The sequence below is a fragment of the Xyrauchen texanus genome, chromosome 30 (genome assembly GCF_025860055.1).
Source record: "Xyrauchen texanus isolate HMW12.3.18 chromosome 30, RBS_HiC_50CHRs, whole genome shotgun sequence".
In the NCBI taxonomy this organism is placed as follows: Eukaryota; Metazoa; Chordata; class Actinopteri; order Cypriniformes; family Catostomidae; genus Xyrauchen; species Xyrauchen texanus.
Window position 1 is genome coordinate 14,476,887 of NC_068305.1, and position 19,972 is coordinate 14,496,858.

Below are 19,972 nucleotides of genomic sequence, written 5' to 3' on the forward strand. Positions count from 1 at the left end.
CCATGTCACAAAGCTCGAATCATTTCAAATTGGTTTCTTGAACATGACAATGAGTTCACTGTACTAAAATGGCCCCCACAGTCACCAGATCTCAACCCAATAGAGCATCTTTGGGATGTGGTGGAACGTGAGCTTCGTGCCCTGGATGTGCATCCCACAAATCTCCATCAACTGCAAGATGCTATCCTATCAATATGGGCCAACATTTCTAAAGAATGCTTTCAGCACCTTGTTGAATCAATGACACGTAGAATTAAGGCAGTTCTGAAGGCTAAAGGGGGTCAAACACAGTATTAGTATGGTGTTCCTAATAATCCTTTAGGTGAGTGTGTGTATATATATATATATATATATATATATATATATATATATATATATATATTCTATGTTATGGGAGCAGCCAATTTCCCTCCAAAATTAAACCCAAAAACGTATTAATGCAGTGTTTCTGCTACTCCCCATAAAAAAAATGCTATTATATGCAAGTCATTTTAGTGTCAACATAATAAGCAATGTACATTTATGCGTCAATATTTACCGATAATTGCTGCAATAATAGCTGCTGCTCTCTGCCCAGCTTAAAATCATTTGGAACTATTGAGAGCTACACGAATCACGTGACCGCGCGGCGGCGAGATCACTGTCGCAACCGTCTATGTTCGCAACTCTCATATTTAACGGCTCTGGGGTGCGTTTCCCGTACAACGATGTAACTTGCTGCTCCACTACCGTAGTACGATGCACTGTTGAAGAAATCAACTTGCTAGTCACAACTGTTTCCCGAAACCGTATTGTCGCAAATTGGTTGTTCAACCACATTGGTTAATGACGTCACACGTGGTGGAGTAAAAACTACTTTTAATTAATCTGTTTGCGATCGAATTAATGCTAGATATTTTGCTATAAATTACGGACATGTCATCTGAGGACTATCTCATATTTTTCTCAGTTATTTGCTTTATTTCCAGATTCAATCATAGACTCGTTCTTACGCACTAGAGCACGTTCACACATGCGCACTCTTCAAAAACGGTGCTTTAAATCTATTGACAAACTAAAAGACATAAAGGACATTTGTATGTCTTCTAAATAAAAGATACTGATTGTACTGAATGTCATCTTGCTTATTTGGCTCAAGATAGTAATTTATTAAGCCCACATGTTATAATAACAAGAAACTCTGCTTCTAACCACAGGTCGAGAGCTGTCGTTCCAACCACACAACTCTGCGATGCTATGATGATAACGACGGAACTTGCGACCATAGTTGGCTAACGATGCTTTTGGGAAACGCACCCCTGGTTCGCGCTTAGTAGATGCCGCCAAGGCAAGTTCAAAACAAAGCGCGCGCGCGCTGTACTGTGATTGGTGGCTCGTTTGACCAGTTACGTTTTTATCCACTCATAAATAAAAAGGAACGACTGATTTTGAAAATGTAGTAGAGAAAAAAGTAAGATATTTTACTTTGAAATGTAGTGGAGTTAAAGTAAAAGTCTCCCCAAATTTAAATACTTCAGTAAAGTACAGATACGCAAAAAAGCTACTTAAGTACAGTAACGAATTACATTTCGTTGTGCGCATGGTCCAAAAGAGAGTGGTGACAATGCATACTTCCGGCACTTTCTTAGCTGACATCTTTCCTTCAAATATTGGATTGCTCATTGTGTCATATTTACTGAGAAAGACGGATGAAAACTTCAGCTCGATTACACAAACTGCTGTAGCTTGATCATAATTGCGCATGTAAATGTTCTGAATTAAACTCTACAACCTCTGAAACTCTTGAAGAAACTGAGACCCCCAATACAAACTCAACAAAAAAAGTCACAGAGCTTGTGTCTTTCTCACCTTTGAGATTTAACTCTATTTGGTGAAAGGGTCTCATACAATTTGACTTCCTCAGTAGGAGGCTTGCGTGGCTGTTGCATAAGTCTGTTCCTGAATGATCTGTGAAATTGTGCAACAGTTCTTCATTCAAATAACAGGCTGTAGTTTGCATGCTGTCTATCAACAGGTTAATCTACAAAATAATTTACTGTCAGGGGCCTCAACAAAGACCTTCCTTTGAGAAAGAGACTGTGTAAACTATAGATTTAAAGCTCTAAAGGGGCATGGAGTCCTCTGGTTGCCCATATTTCTCAGTATTAGTGACTGATTGATTAATCCCACTTAAGCTAATGTTAACGTGCTGTCTTAAAAGGTAATGACGAGACAGGATGCCCAATTGAAGTGTTAAGGGTCAATCTGTAAGCTTGCCCTGTTTGAATACGACACATTTAAAATTTCACTCTCCTTGCTTGCAATCAGAAATGTTGTTGTTTTCTTGCCAAACTTGAGTGATGGCTGTTTGCCCTTGAAAACTCACCTCTTTCACTCTCAAAGCAACAAATCCTGTTCTGTCAACTTGATGTTACAGTAAATGAATAATAATACATTTTTACCGTCAATCTTGTCATTTATATAACTCAAAATATATTTATGTTGCACTTTTCCATACAATGAGAGCATAATTTTACTTTTAGTATCTTAGAAATATTGTGTATGCGTCGTGTGGACTATATAGTGATTTGAGTAATCTTGTTATGAATATATAAATATTTTAATCCTGCATTAAGTTTCTCTTTAAGAAATTTGTTCAAATTAAGCAGTCTAGAGCTTTTCTTTTCTTCTGGATTAATATGCTGTATGTTGTCCAGTCTGTATGTTGTTCCCATTTTCAGTTATGACTGTAGATTAGAGGTCGGCCGATAGTGGAGTTTGCCGATACAAAAACTAAGCTGGTGTAAAATAGGGCTGCAACTAACTATTATTTTGATAACCAATTAATCTAACAATTATTAGAACGATTATTCGACTCTTCTGTGACTATTGCAATGATTAATGATTAGCACTTAACCGATTATTCAGCTTGTGCCCCGACTTAAAAGGTTGTATTAAGCGTGCTTACTAACAATAAAGAGGACAAGATCATTGTTTAAAAATACCTCTAAATGACATTCACTGAATTAAAGGGGAAAAATACTTCACTGCAAAAAAATTAACAAAACTATTGTTATGAAATGTTTTTGTCTTTTCCATTTAAAATTGTCTAAAAATCCTTAAAACAAAATACTCTAAATATCTTATACAGTGAGGAAAATAAGTATTTGAACACCCTGCTATTTTGCAAGTTCTCCCACTTAGAAATCATGGAGGGGTCTGAAATTGTCATAGTAGGTGCATGTCCACTGTGAGAGACATAATCTAAAAAAAAAATCCAGAAATCACAATGTATGATTTTTTAACTATTTATTTGTATGATACAGCTGCAAATAAGTATTTGAACACCTGAGAAAATCAATGTTAATATTTGGTACAGTAGCCTTTGTTTGCAATTACAGAGGTCAAACGTTTCCTGTAGTTTTTCACCAGGTTTGCACACACTGCAGGAGGGATTTTGGCCCACTCCTCCACACAGATCTTCTCTAGATCAGTCAGGTTTCTGGGCTGTCGCTGAGAAACACGGAGTTTGAGCTCCCTCCAAAGATTCTCTATTGGGTTTAGGTCTGGAGACTGGCTAGGCCACGCCAGAACCTTGATATGCTTCTTACAGAGCCACTCCTTGGTTATCCTGGCTGTGTGCTTCGGGTCATTGTCATGTTGGAAGGCCCAGCCTCGACCCATCTTCAATGCTCTAACTGAGGGAAGGAGGTTGTTCCCCAAAATCTCGCAATACATGGCCCCGGTCATCCTTTCCTTAATACAGTGCAGTCAGCCCTGTCCCATGTGCAGAAAAACACCCCCAAAGCATGATGCTACCACCCCCATGCTTCACAGTAGGGATGGTGTTCTTGGGATGGTACTCATCATTCTTCTTCCTCCAAACACGGTTAATGGAATTATGACCAAAAGTTCTATTTTGGTCTCATCTGACCACATGACTTTCTCCCATGACTCCTCTGGATCATCCAAATGGTCATTGGCAAACTTAAGACAGGCCTTGACATGTGCTAGTTTAAGCAGGGGAACCTTCCGTGCCATGCATGATTTCAAACCATGACGTCTTAGTGTATTACTAACAGTAACCTTGGAAACGGTGGTCCCAGCTCTTTTCAGGTCATTGACCAGCTCCTCCCCTGTAGTTCTGGGCTGATTTCTCACCTTTCTTAGGATCATTGAGACCACACGAGGTGAGATCTTGCAAGGAGCCCCAGTCCGAGGGAGATTGACAGTCATGTTTAGCTTCTTCCATTTTCTAATGATTGCTCCAACAGTGGACCTTTTTTCACCAAGCTGCTTGGCAATTTCCCGTAGCCCTTTCCAGCCTTGTGGAGGTGTACAATTTTGTCTCTAGTGTCTTTGGACAGCTCTTTGGTCTTGGTCATGTTAGTAGTTGGATTCTTACTGATTGTATGGGGTGGACAGGTGTCTTTATGCACCTAATGACCTCAAATAGGTGCATCTAATTTAGGATAATAAATGGAGTGGAGGTGGACATTTTAAAGGCAGACTAACAGGTCTTTGAGGGTCAGAATTCTAGCTGATAGACAGGTGTTCAAATACTTATTTGCAGCTGTATCATACATATAAATAGTTAAAAAATCATACATTGTGATTTCTGGATTTTTTTTTTTAGATTATGTCTCTCACAGTGGACATGCACCTACGATGACAATTTCAGACCCCTCCATGTTTTCTAAGTGGGAGAACTTGCAAAATAGCAGGGTGTTCAAATACTTATTTTCCTCACTGTATGCTGCTTCTCATGTGAATGCATCTATTTTTAAAGGATTTTTAAATATTTGTATTTTTTATATTATATTCAACATTCTCAGATAACAATTGTATAGTTCCAAAAGTAAATGTAATAAAAAATTTGTAATGAGTTTTAGATATTTTTATTGGAAAACAAGTGAAAACAAATCAAAAATGTATTTTGCTGCATTGTATAATGGGGCGAAGACTACCCTCTCTCACCTTTCTGTTCACTTCAATCCATCTTTAACTCACAAAAAAACACTCAAACTCTCTATTATTAATAAAGCTGTATATTGACAATTTTCTTCATGATAAGAAATGCACAGTGACTTATATTATGATTCAATAAGTCACAAGCCATCGTGTTATTATCTAGCTTTAGTAAATGCGGCCTCGAGGGATGAGTGTCCCCGTGACAGTGTGTCTCTCAGCCGAGTGAAGTTTCAATCTCTCTTATTAGATCGGGACATTCGCACAACTCATAGAAGATGCTCTAACCGCACAGAAAAATGCCAGTTTCGGAGTTTGTAGTTATTTACACGATCTGCTTCTGTATTATTTGAACTTTAATAAATCTATAAGGCATTAAATATAACTGCATATAAGATGTAACACCGGGGTGTTTCCTATAAAGAGCTCTGGCTCCTCTTATTACACAGCGAGAGTGCTTTTGTATTTACTTATTTGTTATTTTTGTATAATTCCCTTGTACTTTGCGATCTACATAAAGATGAAGCTGTTTGGAAGGTTTAGAGTGCATCTGGACTGTGATACTGTGTAATTCTTCCTCTCCTTAGTCAGGCGCAACTGCAGTGCTGCTCTCACGAGTCATCATTAGTTTAATGTGATATGTTACGTTAAATGAGATCAAACGACTATTCGACAATGACAATTTTTGTCGATAACGCCGACTAATCGTTTCAGCCCTAGTGTAAAATTTAAAAACAACCGATTAATCGGCCAATAGTTTTTAAAATTATATTGATTATATATTATTTTGAACATGTATTGAATGTTCAAAATAATTTCTTTCCTTACTATGATGAGCACATACAGTAAAGGCGGTTTTACACGGGACACGGTCTCCGCGTGCTCCCTATTCATTTTCAGTGTGAGAGAGGCGGCAGTCTGCAAAATAGATGCAGCAGTCCAGGTGGGGTCGCTTTCCAAGCTCACTCAAGAGAATCCTGCCACTTTGTTGTGCTCGACTGCTTGCGGCGCACACAGTGCGAGATAAAAATATTTGATCTCTCTGCGGCTGCTGCTTGTCATTGATCAATCAGAGGGGATTTTTTTCACAAAGAATCAAATGTCATGGAGCTTTTACATAGTCAAAAACATGGAGAGCGTACAGTTGAAGTTTACATACACTTAGGTTGAAGTAATTAAAGCTCATTTGTTAACCACTCCACAGATTTCATATTAGCAAACTATAGTTTTGGCAAGTCTTATAGGACTTACTGACATGAGTAATTTTTCAGAAGTTTACATACACAAAGTTAACTGTGGCTTTAAGCAGCTTGGAAAATTCCAGAAAATTATGTCAAGCCTTTAGGTAATTTGCCAATTACCTGTGGATGTATTTTAAGGCCTACCTTCAAACTCAGTGCCTCTTTGCTTGACATGATGGGAAAATCAAAAGAAATCAGCCAAGACCTTAGAAAAATAATTATGGACCTCCAAGAGTCTTGTTCATCCCTGGGAGCAATTTCCAAATGCTTGAAGGTACCATGTTCATCTGAATAAACAATAGTATGCAAGTATAAACACCATGGAACCACGCAGCTGTCATACCTCTCAGGAAGGAGATGCATTCTGTCTCCTAGTGATGAATGTAGTTTGGTGCGTAAAGTGCAAATCAATCCCAAAACAACAGCAAAGGACCTTGTGAAGATGCTGGAGGAAATGGGTAGACAAGTATCTATATCCACAGTAAAACGAGTCCTATATCGACATAACCTGAAAGGCTGCTCCGCAAGGAAGAAGCCACTGGTCCAAAACCACCATAAAAAAGCCAGTCTACAGTTTGCAAGTGCACATGGGGATGAAAAAAACTTTACAATTTTCTGCCCAACATTAGCATAATCACGGAAGTGAACTCCATTTTATTTACATATAGCATGGGAATTGAAGATCGGATTTATATCCATTTGGCTGAGCCTCATTGATGTGGCCAAGTGTAAATGGAATGTGCTTATTCAATCTGATATCAATCTGATCAGTAAAAACGCATGAAGTGACCAAGTGTAAATGGGCCCTAAGATTGCAGTCTTATGCCGTTTAACAATCACTATAGGACATGTCATTTTAATTTGATTAATTGTGCATTCATTCCACCCAAAATATGTCAAATTTGTGTGTGAGCATTTGAAAGCAGTTGTGTGTCAGTCAGACAGCGCACCAGTACCGAATTGAGTTGGTGCTCTGTACTACCAGTACTGCAGAAACACTAGTATCATTTTGGTCTTAGTACCAACCTGGTTCCAAAGTACCGGTACTTTTGACATAACTAGCTGCAGATATATTGGTTAAACCAATATTTTGGTCAACCTCTTCTGCTGATTTAGGATGCTCTACTTTTTTGCTGTGGTTGAGCTCTGTGTTTGACTTTGTAGCTTTTATGCTTAATTTTGACATGATAAGGTCATTTAAAACTTGTTTTCCTCTTTTAGTTTGAAGACGAAAGGACAACATGTACTCAGTCATTGCACGACACGGGGCTGGAGACAAAGACAGAGAAGGCAACATTAAAAGAAGCCTCATTGCACTCACAAGACTCCTCACACGAAGAGAAGCATGAACAGGTGCCCTCACAGTCCAACAATTACATCTGCTCTCTCGCTGACAGTTTTCTGTGTACATCTACTTTCCATATATTCCATATCTCAGCCTGACATCCTATCTTGAATTTGACTTGCGTTAAATATCTGCCTTGGTACCTTTTGGTCTTTGACTGTTAGTATAAAGTTCTAGTTTTTTAACAGTTGTGTCCAATCTCTCCTTTTCTGTTGCTTAATTGGTAATGTTTTTATCTGCATTTCTGTTGTTTTAGACTGTGAATCTAGAGAAGTTGGTGGAGGAGGCTCAGATTAGTCTTGAATTGGCTCTTCCTGAGCCAGAACAACAACAACAACAACAGCAGGTGCAGGAACCAGAACCCCAGAACACCCAACAACCAGACCAACCACAAACACTCACACAGCCCCAAACACTGCCTCCTTCACCCCAGCCAGACCCTAAAGCTCTACAGACCACTGCCACAGAGGACCAGGCTGACCATGCCTCCGCTGCTCTAACCCCTACCGAGACCGACCCACAGGCTGAAGACCCCTCCGGACCTGCTGCTGATCTCCAGAAGAGCCCAGAATCAGTCTCACCTACCTCAGTGACCTCCTCCGAGAGCCCCTCCAGGTGAGTACAGAGACAACAGTGTGGAAGAAAGGGTGAAGGGGGTTGACCGTTTTGACATTTGTCTTATCGTCATTTCTTTTTCTTTCTTTTTTTTCACCATTTTTACTTTATTCTTTATCCTTTGATTTTTACATTTCTTTTCAAATAAAATTTTTTTTTTTGTTGTTGGATTGATTTTTGTACTTGTGGACCAGTTTCTGCCTTAGAACTTTGAAATGGAGTCTGTGTACAATATTTTTAGCACAGAATGGACCTCAAATCGGAACTGCTTTGGAGTTTTTCACTGGATCTGAGATATTCAGTAGACCATTACAGCTTGTTTTTACTGGAAGCATTTATGAATATACCATTTCAACAAGGACCACAAAGCCAATATTGCATGTTATTGAATAGATAGACCTTTTAAATTGAATAATCCAGGACCACCGGAACCATCTACAGAACTCCGGATAATTGAATCCGGCTTCATCCCTTATCTGAAGCGAGCCCTGGACTTTTGAGTTCTCTCTCTCTCTCTCTATTTCATCTTTTTCTCACTCTTTCGGTAAATGGCATATGATTTCTTTCCTTCGGTGGACTAGATGTTCCGCGTGCTGGTGTCCCTGTAAAGAACTCTAGTGCCAGTCAGTGTTAGGTTGGATATGTGCCCCCCTTCAGCCAACCCCTGCCCCTGGGCAACATGCCCATTAGGTGAGTACAACACCTGACAGGTAAACGGCAGGTAACAAAGCAGGTTACATGGTAACAGTACGATAAAGCGCTCCAGTAACATGAGGTGACCTCTTAACTGCTGGATAACCACGAAACGGGCACATCAAGCCTCGTATTCTGGCCTTTCTCTACTTTTTTACTTCTCATTTCATCTTTTTTAGGCTGTTTTGTATTCTGTTAATTATTCCTTTCCCAATGACCATGATGGACTTTGATTCAGTGCTTATTTCACTTATCATTTAAGTGATCAAATATATTTTAAGTTCTTTTCTCAGTAGCAATCCACGTACATATCTTTCATACCTCCAACCTCTCTCTCTCTCTCTCTCTCTCTCTCTCTGTCTGTTCTGCTCTCTTTAGTGTTGTGGAGGAACATACAGAGGATAAGTCCAGCACGTTGGGACAGAGCCCGGAGACCATTGCTGACCCAACTGCCTCTCTGGACCCGAGTGTGCTGGATCTCACAGAGCTGGAGCCAACAGCCAACATCCCTCCACCTCTAGAGCAACCACAGGTACACATTAACTGCAGGCATTATTGGTCTAATTCATCATTGCAAATGAATGCCTAATGGGCAGCTAAGGCCGCTGACACACTTGCTATCTCATGATTGGGATTGTGTATTTATCTCCTCTGAGCTTGCCATAGCAAAATCCAAATGCAGCTTTCAGTGAGTAAAGGATTCATGTTCAATATAAACTGTGTTCTGCCTCAACATTCAGATTTTATTAGTCATTTTATTGTAGAAGAAGAATCACTATGGATTACAATCAGCGTTTGTAGGCGGCTATAAGTACGATCACTGATGAACATTTTCAGATCAGAGAATGACTGTTCTTGTCGATTCTTCAGTAAAAGAAGCTCATTGGTCATTTGAAGAGGCCATTGTTATCAGCCCCGGCAACTGTACTGTCTCTCTTTTTTTTTTTTTCTGTTGTCATGTTTGATTTTGTTTCCCATGTCGTCAGAGCCATTAAATCAGACATTAACGACTCCAGCTCGCAGTCTCCCTGCTGCTGGCTGGTGATTATGTAAAGGAAGGTTATGCCTGAAATTTGAGGCAACATCGGCTAGTGTGACGCCAGCTTGAAAGAAAACCTCAGTCTGCCTGTCTATTAATGCTGAAGTATTCTTAGTTTTTTAGATTTCTGTGCTCCTAAAGTAATTGCAAAAGTAATGATTTTTTTTAAGCAGCTTTCCCCAAACTCTCTGCCATATTCGAAAGGCCACCTAAACCGGTAGATTCAGAGTTACTATGTTGCACTGCTCAAACAAATGTAGCAATGTTGAAACTGGGGAAAGTATTTTAACATTTGATAAATTGTACACATTGCCTTGAAGCTCTGTGTTTCAAACCATTTTATGCACTGGCGTTTAATTTTATTTGTGCATATTTTTACCAAGCTGTAGTGTTGCAGAATTGTTCCAGAATCCCTTACACTGAGCTTTGACCACTTACAGTATAAGAACATGAAAATAATCTTTACTTTTCCAACCTGTAGTGTTTTTCTCCTTGCCTTTTTCCCCATTACACAGACAGTGAAAGTGTTTGTATTCGAGTACCACTCAGCCGGTCCACACCCTGCTGTTAGAGATCCACAGAGCTGAAAAATTCCCTCCTCTCTCATAAAGTTGCTCTGTCACATACACCCTAAATGGAGTAGATGAAAATAGGAGAGGGAGAGAGCAAGAAAAGAGGAATGGATATAGAGAAAAAGGGAGGGAGAAATAGAGGGTAGACCAAGAGAGTGGGACAGTGCTGTGCTAGGAGTCAGCATGGTTGTTTTTCACAAGACAGCCTTGTAAAAGTTTAATGAACTAAATGCTCACTCAGTGCTGCTGTTTAGACACTGACAGACTCAAAGAAAGAGAGATAATGGAAAAAAGAAAGTGATGGGAAGGCAGAGAGAAGTTCTTGCACAAAAGTTAACTACACTGTCCGGCATATACAGTGACAACTCAGCCTGCAGAGCCCTTGTCACTTTCATAATGCAGGCATTCACACCTCAGTGGTCACAGAGTCCTCGTGTAAATTTAGAAATGTTATAATAAACATATGTTGATTAGGAGAGGATGGGTCACATACAGAACTTGACTTTAATGGGTTTTTGGCCAATACGAGATAGAACAAGGTTGACAATAGATAAACCATACAATTGAATCATAGTAAATGTGACGTACACAAAATTGCTGAAATTTAAATGAACACTACTCCCCATACACAATATTGACAACTTACGATAGGGTTGTGTTGGTATTAAAGGGATAGTTCACCCAAAAATGAAAGTTGTTTCATCATTTACTCATGAGCATTCCAGTTTTTTATATATATAGACATACATACAGTCAGGTCCATAAATATTGGGACATCGACACAATTCTAATCTTTTTGGCTTTAACTGCAGACTTACAGCTTTACTTTGTAGGTATTTACATCCAAATCAGGTGAACGGTGTAGGAATTACAACAGTTTGTATATGTGCCTCCCACTTTTTAAGGGACCAAAAGTAATGGGACAATTGGCTGCTCAGCTGTTCCATGGCCAGGTGTGTGTTATTCCCTCATTATCCCATTTACAAGGAGCAGATAAAAGGTCCAGAGTTCATTTCAAGTGTGCTATTTGCATTTGGAATCTGTTGCTGTCAACTCTCAATATGAGATCCAAAGAGCTGTCGCTATCAGTGAAGCAAGCCATCATTAGGCTGAAAAATCAAAACAAACCCATCAGAGAGATAGCAAAAACATTAGGTGTGGCCAAATCAACTGTTTGGAACATTATTAAAAAGAAAGAACGCACCGGTGAGCTCAGCAACACCAAAAGACCCGGAAGACCACGGAAAACAACTGTGGTGGATGACCGAAGAATTCTTTCCCTGGTGAAGAAAACACCCTTCACAACAGTTGGCCAGATCAAGAACACTCTCCAGGAGGTAGGTGTAAGTGTGTCAAAGTCAAAAATCAAGAGAAGACTTCACCAGAGTGAATACAGTGGGTTCACCACAAGATGTAAACCATTGGTGAGCCTCAAAAACAGGAAGGCCAGATTACAGTTTGCCAAACAACATCTAAAAAAGCCTTCACAGTTCTGGAACAACATCCTATGGACAGATGAGACAAAGATCAACTTGTACCAGAGTGATGGGAAGAGAAGAGTATGAAGAAGGAAAGGAACTGCTCATGATCCAAAGCATACCCCCTCATCAGTGAAGCATGGTGGTGGTAGTGTCATAGCATGGGCATGTATGGCTGCCAATGGAACTGGTTCTCTTGTATTTATTGATGATGTGACTGCTGACAAAAGCAGCAGGATGAATTCTGAAGTGTTTCGGGCAATATTATCTGCTCATATTCATTTCAAATCCATTGTGGTGGTGTATAGAGCCAAAAAGATTAGAATTGTGTCGATGTCCCAATATTTATGGACCTGACTGTATATATAGTTCTGCACCTTCTTCTGCAGAACAAAAATTAAGATTTTTAGAAGAATATCTCAGCTCTGTAGGTCCATACAATGAATACAATCAAGTTGTAAAAATATCTCAAGGATGATCAGTGGAAACAGGATTCACCTGAGCTCAATTTTGAGTGTCATGGCAAAGGCTGTGAATACTTATGTACATGTGTTTTTTTTTTTTTTTTTTTTTTTATAAATTTGCAAAGATTTCAAACAAACTTCTTTCACGTTGCCATTATGGAGTATTGTTTGTAGACTTTTGTGGAAAATAATGAATTTAATCAATTTGGAGTAAGGCTGTAACAACAAAATGAGCAATACAGTTGCTATATATATATATACAGTGAGGAAAATAAGTATTTGAACACCCTGCTATTTTGCAAGTTCTCCCACTTGGAAATCATGGAGGGGTCTGAAATTGTCATCGTAGGTGCATGTCCACTGTGAGAGACATAATCTAAAAAAAAAAATCCAGAAATCACAATATATGATTTTTTAACTATTTATTTGTATGATACAGCTGCAAATAAGTATTTGAACACCTGTCTATCAGCTAGAATTCTGACCCTCAAAGACCTGTTAGTCTGCCTTTAAAATGTCCACCTCCACTCCATTTATTATCCTAAATTAGATGCACCTGTTTGAGGTCGTTAGCTGCATAAAGACACCTGTCCACCCCATACAATCAGTAAGAATCCAACTACTAACATGGCCAAGACCAAAGAGCTGTCCAAAGACACTAGAGACAAAATTGTACACCTCCACAAGGCTGGAAAGGGCTACGGGGAAATTGCCAAGCAGCTTGGTGAAAAAAGGTCCACTGTTGGAGCAATCATTAGAAAATGGAAGAAGCTTGACATGACTTTCAATCTCCCTCAGACTGGGGCTCCATGCAAGATCTCACCTCGTGGGGTCTCAATGATCCTAAGAAAGGTGAGAAATCAGCCCAGAACTACACGGGAGGAGCTGGTCAATGACCTGAAAAGAGCTGGGACCACCGTTTCCAAGGTTACTGTTGGTAATACACCAAGACATCATGGTTTGAAATCATGCATGGCACGGAAGGTTCCCCTGCTTAAACCAGCACATGTCAAGGCCCGTCTTAAGTTTGCCAATGACCATTTTGATGATCCAGAGGACTCATGGGAGAAAGTCATGTGGTCAGATGAGACCAAAATAGAACTTTTTGGTCATAATTCCACTAACTGTGTTTGGAGGAAGAAGAATGATGAGTACCATCCCAAGAACACCATCCCTACTGTGAAGCATGGGGGTGGTAGCATCATGCTTTGGGGGTGTTTTTCTGCACATGGGACAGGGTGACTGCACTGTATTAAGGAGAGGATGACCGGGGCCATGTATTGCGAGATTTTGGGGAACAACCTCCTTCCCTCAGTTAGAGCATTGAAGATGGGTCGAGGCTGGGTCTTCCAACATGACAATGACCCGAAGCACACAGCCAGGATAACCAAGGAGTGGCTCTGTAAGAAGCATATCAAGGTTCTGGCGTGGCCTAGCCAGTCTCCAGACCTAAACCCAATAGAGAATCTTTGGAGGGAGCTCAAACTCCGTGTTTCTCAGCAACAGCCCAGAAACCTGACTGATCTAGAGAAGATCTGTGTGGAGGAGTGGGCCAAAATCCCTCCTGCAGTGTGTGCAAACCTGGTGAAAAACTACAGGAAACGTTTGACCTCTGTAATTGCAAACAAAGGCTACTGTACCAAATATTAACATTGATTTTCTCAGGTGTTCAAATACTTATTTGCAGCTGTATCATACAAATAAATAGTTAAAAAATCATACATTGTGATTTATGGATTTTTTTTTTTAGATTATGTCTCTCACAGTGGACATGCACCTACGATGACAATTTCAGACCCCTTCATGATTTCTAAGTGGGAGAACTTGCAAAATAGCAGGGTGTTCAAATACTTATTTTCCTCACTGTATATATATATATATATTAGATCTGTGGTCACTATGCCACCACAAGGACTTAGTGGATTGGGAATTGGGCATTCCATATTGGGGAGGAAAAAAAAGGACTTAAATATGAATATGTTTCTCACCCACACCAATCACTTCTGAAGTTATTGATTAAACCACTAGAGTTGTATGGATTACTTTGATGGCTGCCTTTATGTGCTTTTTGGAACTTCAAAATTTTGGCCACCCTTCACTTGCATTGTATGGACCAACAGAGCTGGAATGTTCTTTTAAAAAATCTTAATTTGTGTTCAGTAGAAGTAATTAAGTTGTATTTCTGCGATGGAATGAGGGTGATTAAAAGATGAGAGAATTTAAATTTTTGGGTGAACTATCCCTGAACAGTTAACATAAGTTGACAATAGTTCACATGAACAAACAATGAACAATACTTTTATAAAGTGTTACCGAATATTAATCGAAATTCACTCAATCATCTGAAAAAAAACAAATTATTATCCATTGACAAAGCTGTTGGTAGATTTTAGAATCGTTACTCGAGCGAGCAGGCATGTTTATTAGCCCAAAATTGCAAAAGATCTACTATCACTGCTACACAAACCTATGCACCATTGTCTCTGTTTAACATGTTTCTTAATCCAAATGGACCTCTTTACCACATGAATAGATATTAAGAATGAGAGAGGGTGGATTGTGATTTGGTCACATGCGTTTGCTGCTTTTGTTTTCGCAGATGGTGGACCATGACAAAGTGGCTGACAGTCCCGTACCTGTACCCACTAAAGATGACATCCCTACATTCGATGAGTGGAAGAAGAAAGTGATGGAAGTAGAGGAAAAGAAAAGTAAGGGATGAGACATGAGCACGCTCTTACAGCTGCATGATCATCAGTGCTTCATTGCATGCAAGGCTGCACCCGTGTTTCTTCTGCATCAGTGCACGCTCACATGCACTTGCTTTAGGTCACGCTTCTGCTTGATTTCACAGAATAGTCCCCTCTCATTTTGTATCTCTTTCCTTCATCCTCGCCCTACCATTTGTCAGTTCTGTGGCACCATGAAACAGCATGCATAGGGTTGCATAGCCTTGCATGCAAACATGCAGGCTGCTGTAATAGACTGCTTCAGTCCAATGAAACAAAAGTAACAAAAATCTAAGCTCATTCCCTAGGCCTCTGGACAATTTACAGGAAATGTTAACCCAAAATTTGAAATTCTGTCATCATTTACTCACCTCCATGTTGTTGCAAGCTTACAGTATATGACTTTATTTGTGCTTTTGAACACAAAAGGTCATCTTCTTTCCCATACAATGAAACTGAATGGTGACTGAGGCTAACATTCTCCAAAACATCTCCTTTTGTGTTTATCGGAAGAAAGTCAACATCAGGAACAACATGAGGGTGAGCAGAATGAGTAAAATTTTGAGTGTGATGCCAACAAATTAACAAGTTCTCTGCTGTCACACAAGCACTTGCTAATAGCAAGTGTGTTAATTGACCCTGATTAGCATTCATTAGTTGCTGCTGTAAACCCAGTAACGCTAGAGAGCTCTCAAATAGCTACCACCTCGAAGCGAAAATTCTGCAGAGTTCACTTGAGGATTAGGTGGACTGCACGAAACTGTTGACAAATGCTTTTTGATACTTTCCTTAATATATAAGTCAGGATTTGTGTTTTTTGTAGCCCGGAATACTTGACCTAGTAAGTTCTCAAAAAGCAAAAAGAGAAATAAAAATATCTAATTGAACCAATAATTTCTTTTGTGACTATTGTGGGGTCTACAGCTGCAAAGATTTACAAGTTGCTTCTTCAGGTCTCTTTTGCAAGCTGGTGTCAGCCCAACAGAACTGAAATCTGAAACTGAATCTTATTTTCCTGAAGGACTTGACTTTAAGTATTTACAGTTTGTGACCGCAGCTATTGGTTGTTAAAATCCCAAAATAGTTTTGCAGTTTGTGTGAGTGATTACATATATGTACGCTGTACCTTGCATGGTTAGGGGTTAGAGATATGTTTTTTTTTTTTTTACGTTTCACATAGGTAGTTGGCAGTTAAACGCATCTATGCATTCTATGCAAGTCACACACACACACATAATATACTAAGATACTAAACCAGCCTGTTTCATGCTATAGAAATGTCAGAAACACACCTATATATCCTGTTTTGTTGGTTTTAGGTCAGTCTCTGCACACGTCATCAAATGGCAGTCCTCATCCAGTGAAAAAGGTCCAAAAGAATTTCAAGAATAACTACGCTTCAGTGGAGTGTGGGGCCAAAATCCTCTCTGCTAACAACGAGGCCAAGGTACGACTCAGACAAGCGCACCATAGCATGTCTGGTTAAGAGACAGATGGACATAATTGGGCAGTTATTCAAATCAGCATTGCCGTTCCTGCATCAGAATTGTTTTTGGTTATATTACTATTGCTAATCTAATTTAGTCAGTTGTATTTCAGCTGTTGTGTGAGTCTTTGTGAATGTATAACCTTTTGTGTGTGTATGTTCTATGCAGAGCACATCTGCCATCCTGATGGAGAATATGGATCTGTATATGCTAAACCCCTGCAGTACTAAGATCTGGTGAGTCACTGCAGAGAAAGAGAGAAATGAACAGCAGCAGCTGCAGAAAGATAACACACAAATGCAATTATGGAGAGGCTGTTTTCCTGTTTTCGTAACTAGATTTTATGTTTAAGCAGTCCTGTCTCTTCGAAGAAGTTGTGTCAGTGTAGTTGATTACATAACAAATTCAATATATTAATTAATTTGTGTACACTCCCCAAACAACCTTTTTCGCTGCCAATTTGCCCATCCAGGTTTGTTATTGAGCTCTGTGAGCCAATCCAGGTGAAGCAGTTGGACATTGCAAACTTTGAGCTGTTCTCTTCTACGCCAAAAGATTTCCTAGTGTCCATCAGCGACAGGTAAGAGAGCTAGAGGTTGACCGATGGTGGATCTTGCCTATAACGAAGGTGGTGGGAAAGGCTGATAACCGATTAATATGTTGATAGTTTTAAAATTGATTTATATAATGTAAAAAATAAATGTCTTGTTCTTTCCTTACTATAATTGGAACAGACAAAGAGTCCTAAATTAATAAAATCCCAGATGCAGTTTATTGTTCAACCAAAATATTATTTTATTATAAAATATTATAAAAACTATATTTGCTGTATAACGTGGAACTTAAAGTATAAACAAGCCCTAAACACAACGTGTACTCTTATTTTGAAAATATGAAAATAATATCAGCAACTATTGCCATAGATTTTTGCAGAAAAATGCAACTATCGACACCGATTAATTGGTAAAACAGATATATCGGTCTACCTCTAGTAAGAACACGCACACAAACATACACAGAGTGATAATCTGACTGGGCATTAGAAGATATACAAACACTTATCACACTTTAAATATTTTTTACCTCAGGTATCCGACCAATAAGTGGATCAAGCTGGGCACCTTTCATGCCCGTGATGAACGCACAGTACAGAGCTTTCCTCTAGACGAGCAACTATATGCCAAATATGTTAAGGTAAAGAAGCATTTCACAATGTATTTAACTAAAAGAAACATAAAACACTTTGCAAGGACTTCTGGCAATACAATTGAGTGATGACTCCAACCATACATTTTCATAATTGGCCAAATTAATTTGATAAATTAAACTGGACTTCCCGAACCTACTTAACAGAAAGAGGACACACTAGATGGTTGCATTTCATTGTTGTTTCTGCTTGTTTGTAAGACTGTGTTTATTATACAATGTAATGCTTTGCCACACTACACCACTAAGTAAAGCTATGGTCAAATTTCTGGAAGTTAATTTAGTTAGTAGCATCACTTCTTAGTTACTGCTGCCGCACTGCACTAGTAGTATACTACTAGTTACTTCCCAACACCAAGTTTGAAAAATTGTACATTTAGCTTTAGTTGAGTCCATGTTCCTTAATCATACCACACCCCCCATCTGTGTTCTGGTCTTTAATTATATTTGAAACATAAAAAGCTTTAAAAAGAATCACACACAAAGGCTGTCTGTCCTCTCACCTGTGATCAAAAATAACATTGAATTGCATTAACAGTGCATGTTTTTTAATGTGATTGAATAAGATACTGGATAAAGGGGAACAGTACAGTCATTTAAGAGAAGATGTGCCCTTCCCTGAGGGCTGAGAGTCTCATGACATGTATTGTTCTGTATAAATCCATGTCATTTTATTATACTAAATACACACAAACACATATTCATGACCCCCAAACTTACCTATGGATTTAGAGTTAAAGAATTGCGTTTGTGTTTCTGTGTTTAGATATGTCAATGTATTAGGTGTTGGAAGCTTGGGTAGAACTAAAAATCAAGTTTACTTGACTATCTGTCATGCTAGGACATTTCTCTACTGAAAGGCAAATTCAGTGCATATTCACTCTTAACTTGACTTAATTTCTTTAATTTTCTTGGGGATTTGTATCTGTCAGTCTTTCTTTGTGCTATGCTTTGCTTTAGCTTTTTTCGTTTACCTTTGATCTGAAATAATTCACTTATTTTAATTTATGTGCTTTCAAATGATTTGTGACTTTTTTCAGGGGCTCATCCCAAAAGTTGAAAATTAGGGGTGCCACCGATCGTAATCGGCGGATATTCATCTTAAATCTGTGAACGGCGATCGTCCGATTGTGCCTAGATTTAGGGTCGATCTTTTTTGCAGCACACAGTGAATCACACATACACTGCTCCTCTAATGACTAAGCGCTTGCTCAGCCCTTGATTCATGACAATCTGTCCTCTGGAGAGTTGTTGGCAATTATAAGTATTCACAAATTTAAACTTTCAGACATGCTGTAATTCAGATGAATATGCTGTTTTGTTTTTAAAAATTTGTAAGAATTACATGTGTATGAATATTAAATTGCCCATTTTCAAGAGTCGTTATGGTAGTATTTCTGACTCACTACACAGTGAGCAGGAAGAGGATAAAGAGGCTGCTAAGGGGTATAAAAACAAATAAACATGCAAATACGTGATGCGAGTCGTGACAATCAGATGCTATGTGGAGCAATAGAGACTGTGATCATGAGCAGTTTCACTCTCTTCAATATGAGCGCTCTCGTGTCAATCAAACATGCACGCTCGGCAGGTGGTCTCAAACTCTCATCATCAGTCACTCATCCCTGCGCTATTCTATGAGGATCCCAATTTAAATCCGAGCAACGCTGGTCACAATACCACTTGGCACAGCAATTACATTTTAACCTTAATGGCACCGTGTCTCGACATATTTGCTTAATAATTAGTGATTTGTGTGACAGCAAAATGCCAAAAACCGTAAAGAATTTATAGATATTATTGATTTCTCACTGGAGCAGATTTAGAGCTTGTAATGGATATATTTTCTTATTTTTTAACATACCTCTGCTGTGTGGCAATTGGCAATTCACAATTAAAATAATTTTAATGTAATTTTGGTAAAACTTTCTAAAAAGGTTTCATTTCTCTAACATTAGATAATGCATTAGATAAGGTATCATGAACAAACAATGAACAATATAATTTTTACAGCATTTATTAATCATAATGTTAGTTACTAAAAATAAAAATGTTCATTGTTAGTTCATAGTGCATGTGCATGTCCATTAACTAATAAAACTTTTGATTTAAAAAAAATGTATGGTATACTGTATGTTGTAACTAACATTTAAGTT

The 19,972-nt window shown here is 38.8% G+C and overlaps 1 protein-coding gene across 7 annotated transcripts in view; it reads left to right on the plus strand.

Annotated features, from left to right (window-relative positions):
• Nucleotides 1–19,972, plus strand: part of suco (SUN domain containing ossification factor) — an 81,586-nt gene that overhangs the window by 39,620 nt on the left and 21,994 nt on the right. For all 7 annotated transcript variants that reach the window (XM_052098743.1, XM_052098744.1, XM_052098745.1 and 4 more), the window contains exons 3-10: nucleotides 7,410–7,541; nucleotides 7,790–8,148; nucleotides 9,220–9,373; nucleotides 14,994–15,105; nucleotides 16,443–16,570; nucleotides 16,779–16,846; nucleotides 17,083–17,190; nucleotides 17,699–17,804. In XM_052098743.1, the coding sequence (XP_051954703.1) occupies nucleotides 7,410–7,541; nucleotides 7,790–8,148; nucleotides 9,220–9,373; nucleotides 14,994–15,105; nucleotides 16,443–16,570; nucleotides 16,779–16,846; nucleotides 17,083–17,190; nucleotides 17,699–17,804 (1,167 nt within the window). The remainder of the gene's footprint in view (nucleotides 1–7,409; nucleotides 7,542–7,789; nucleotides 8,149–9,219; nucleotides 9,374–14,993; nucleotides 15,106–16,442; nucleotides 16,571–16,778; nucleotides 16,847–17,082; nucleotides 17,191–17,698; nucleotides 17,805–19,972) is intronic.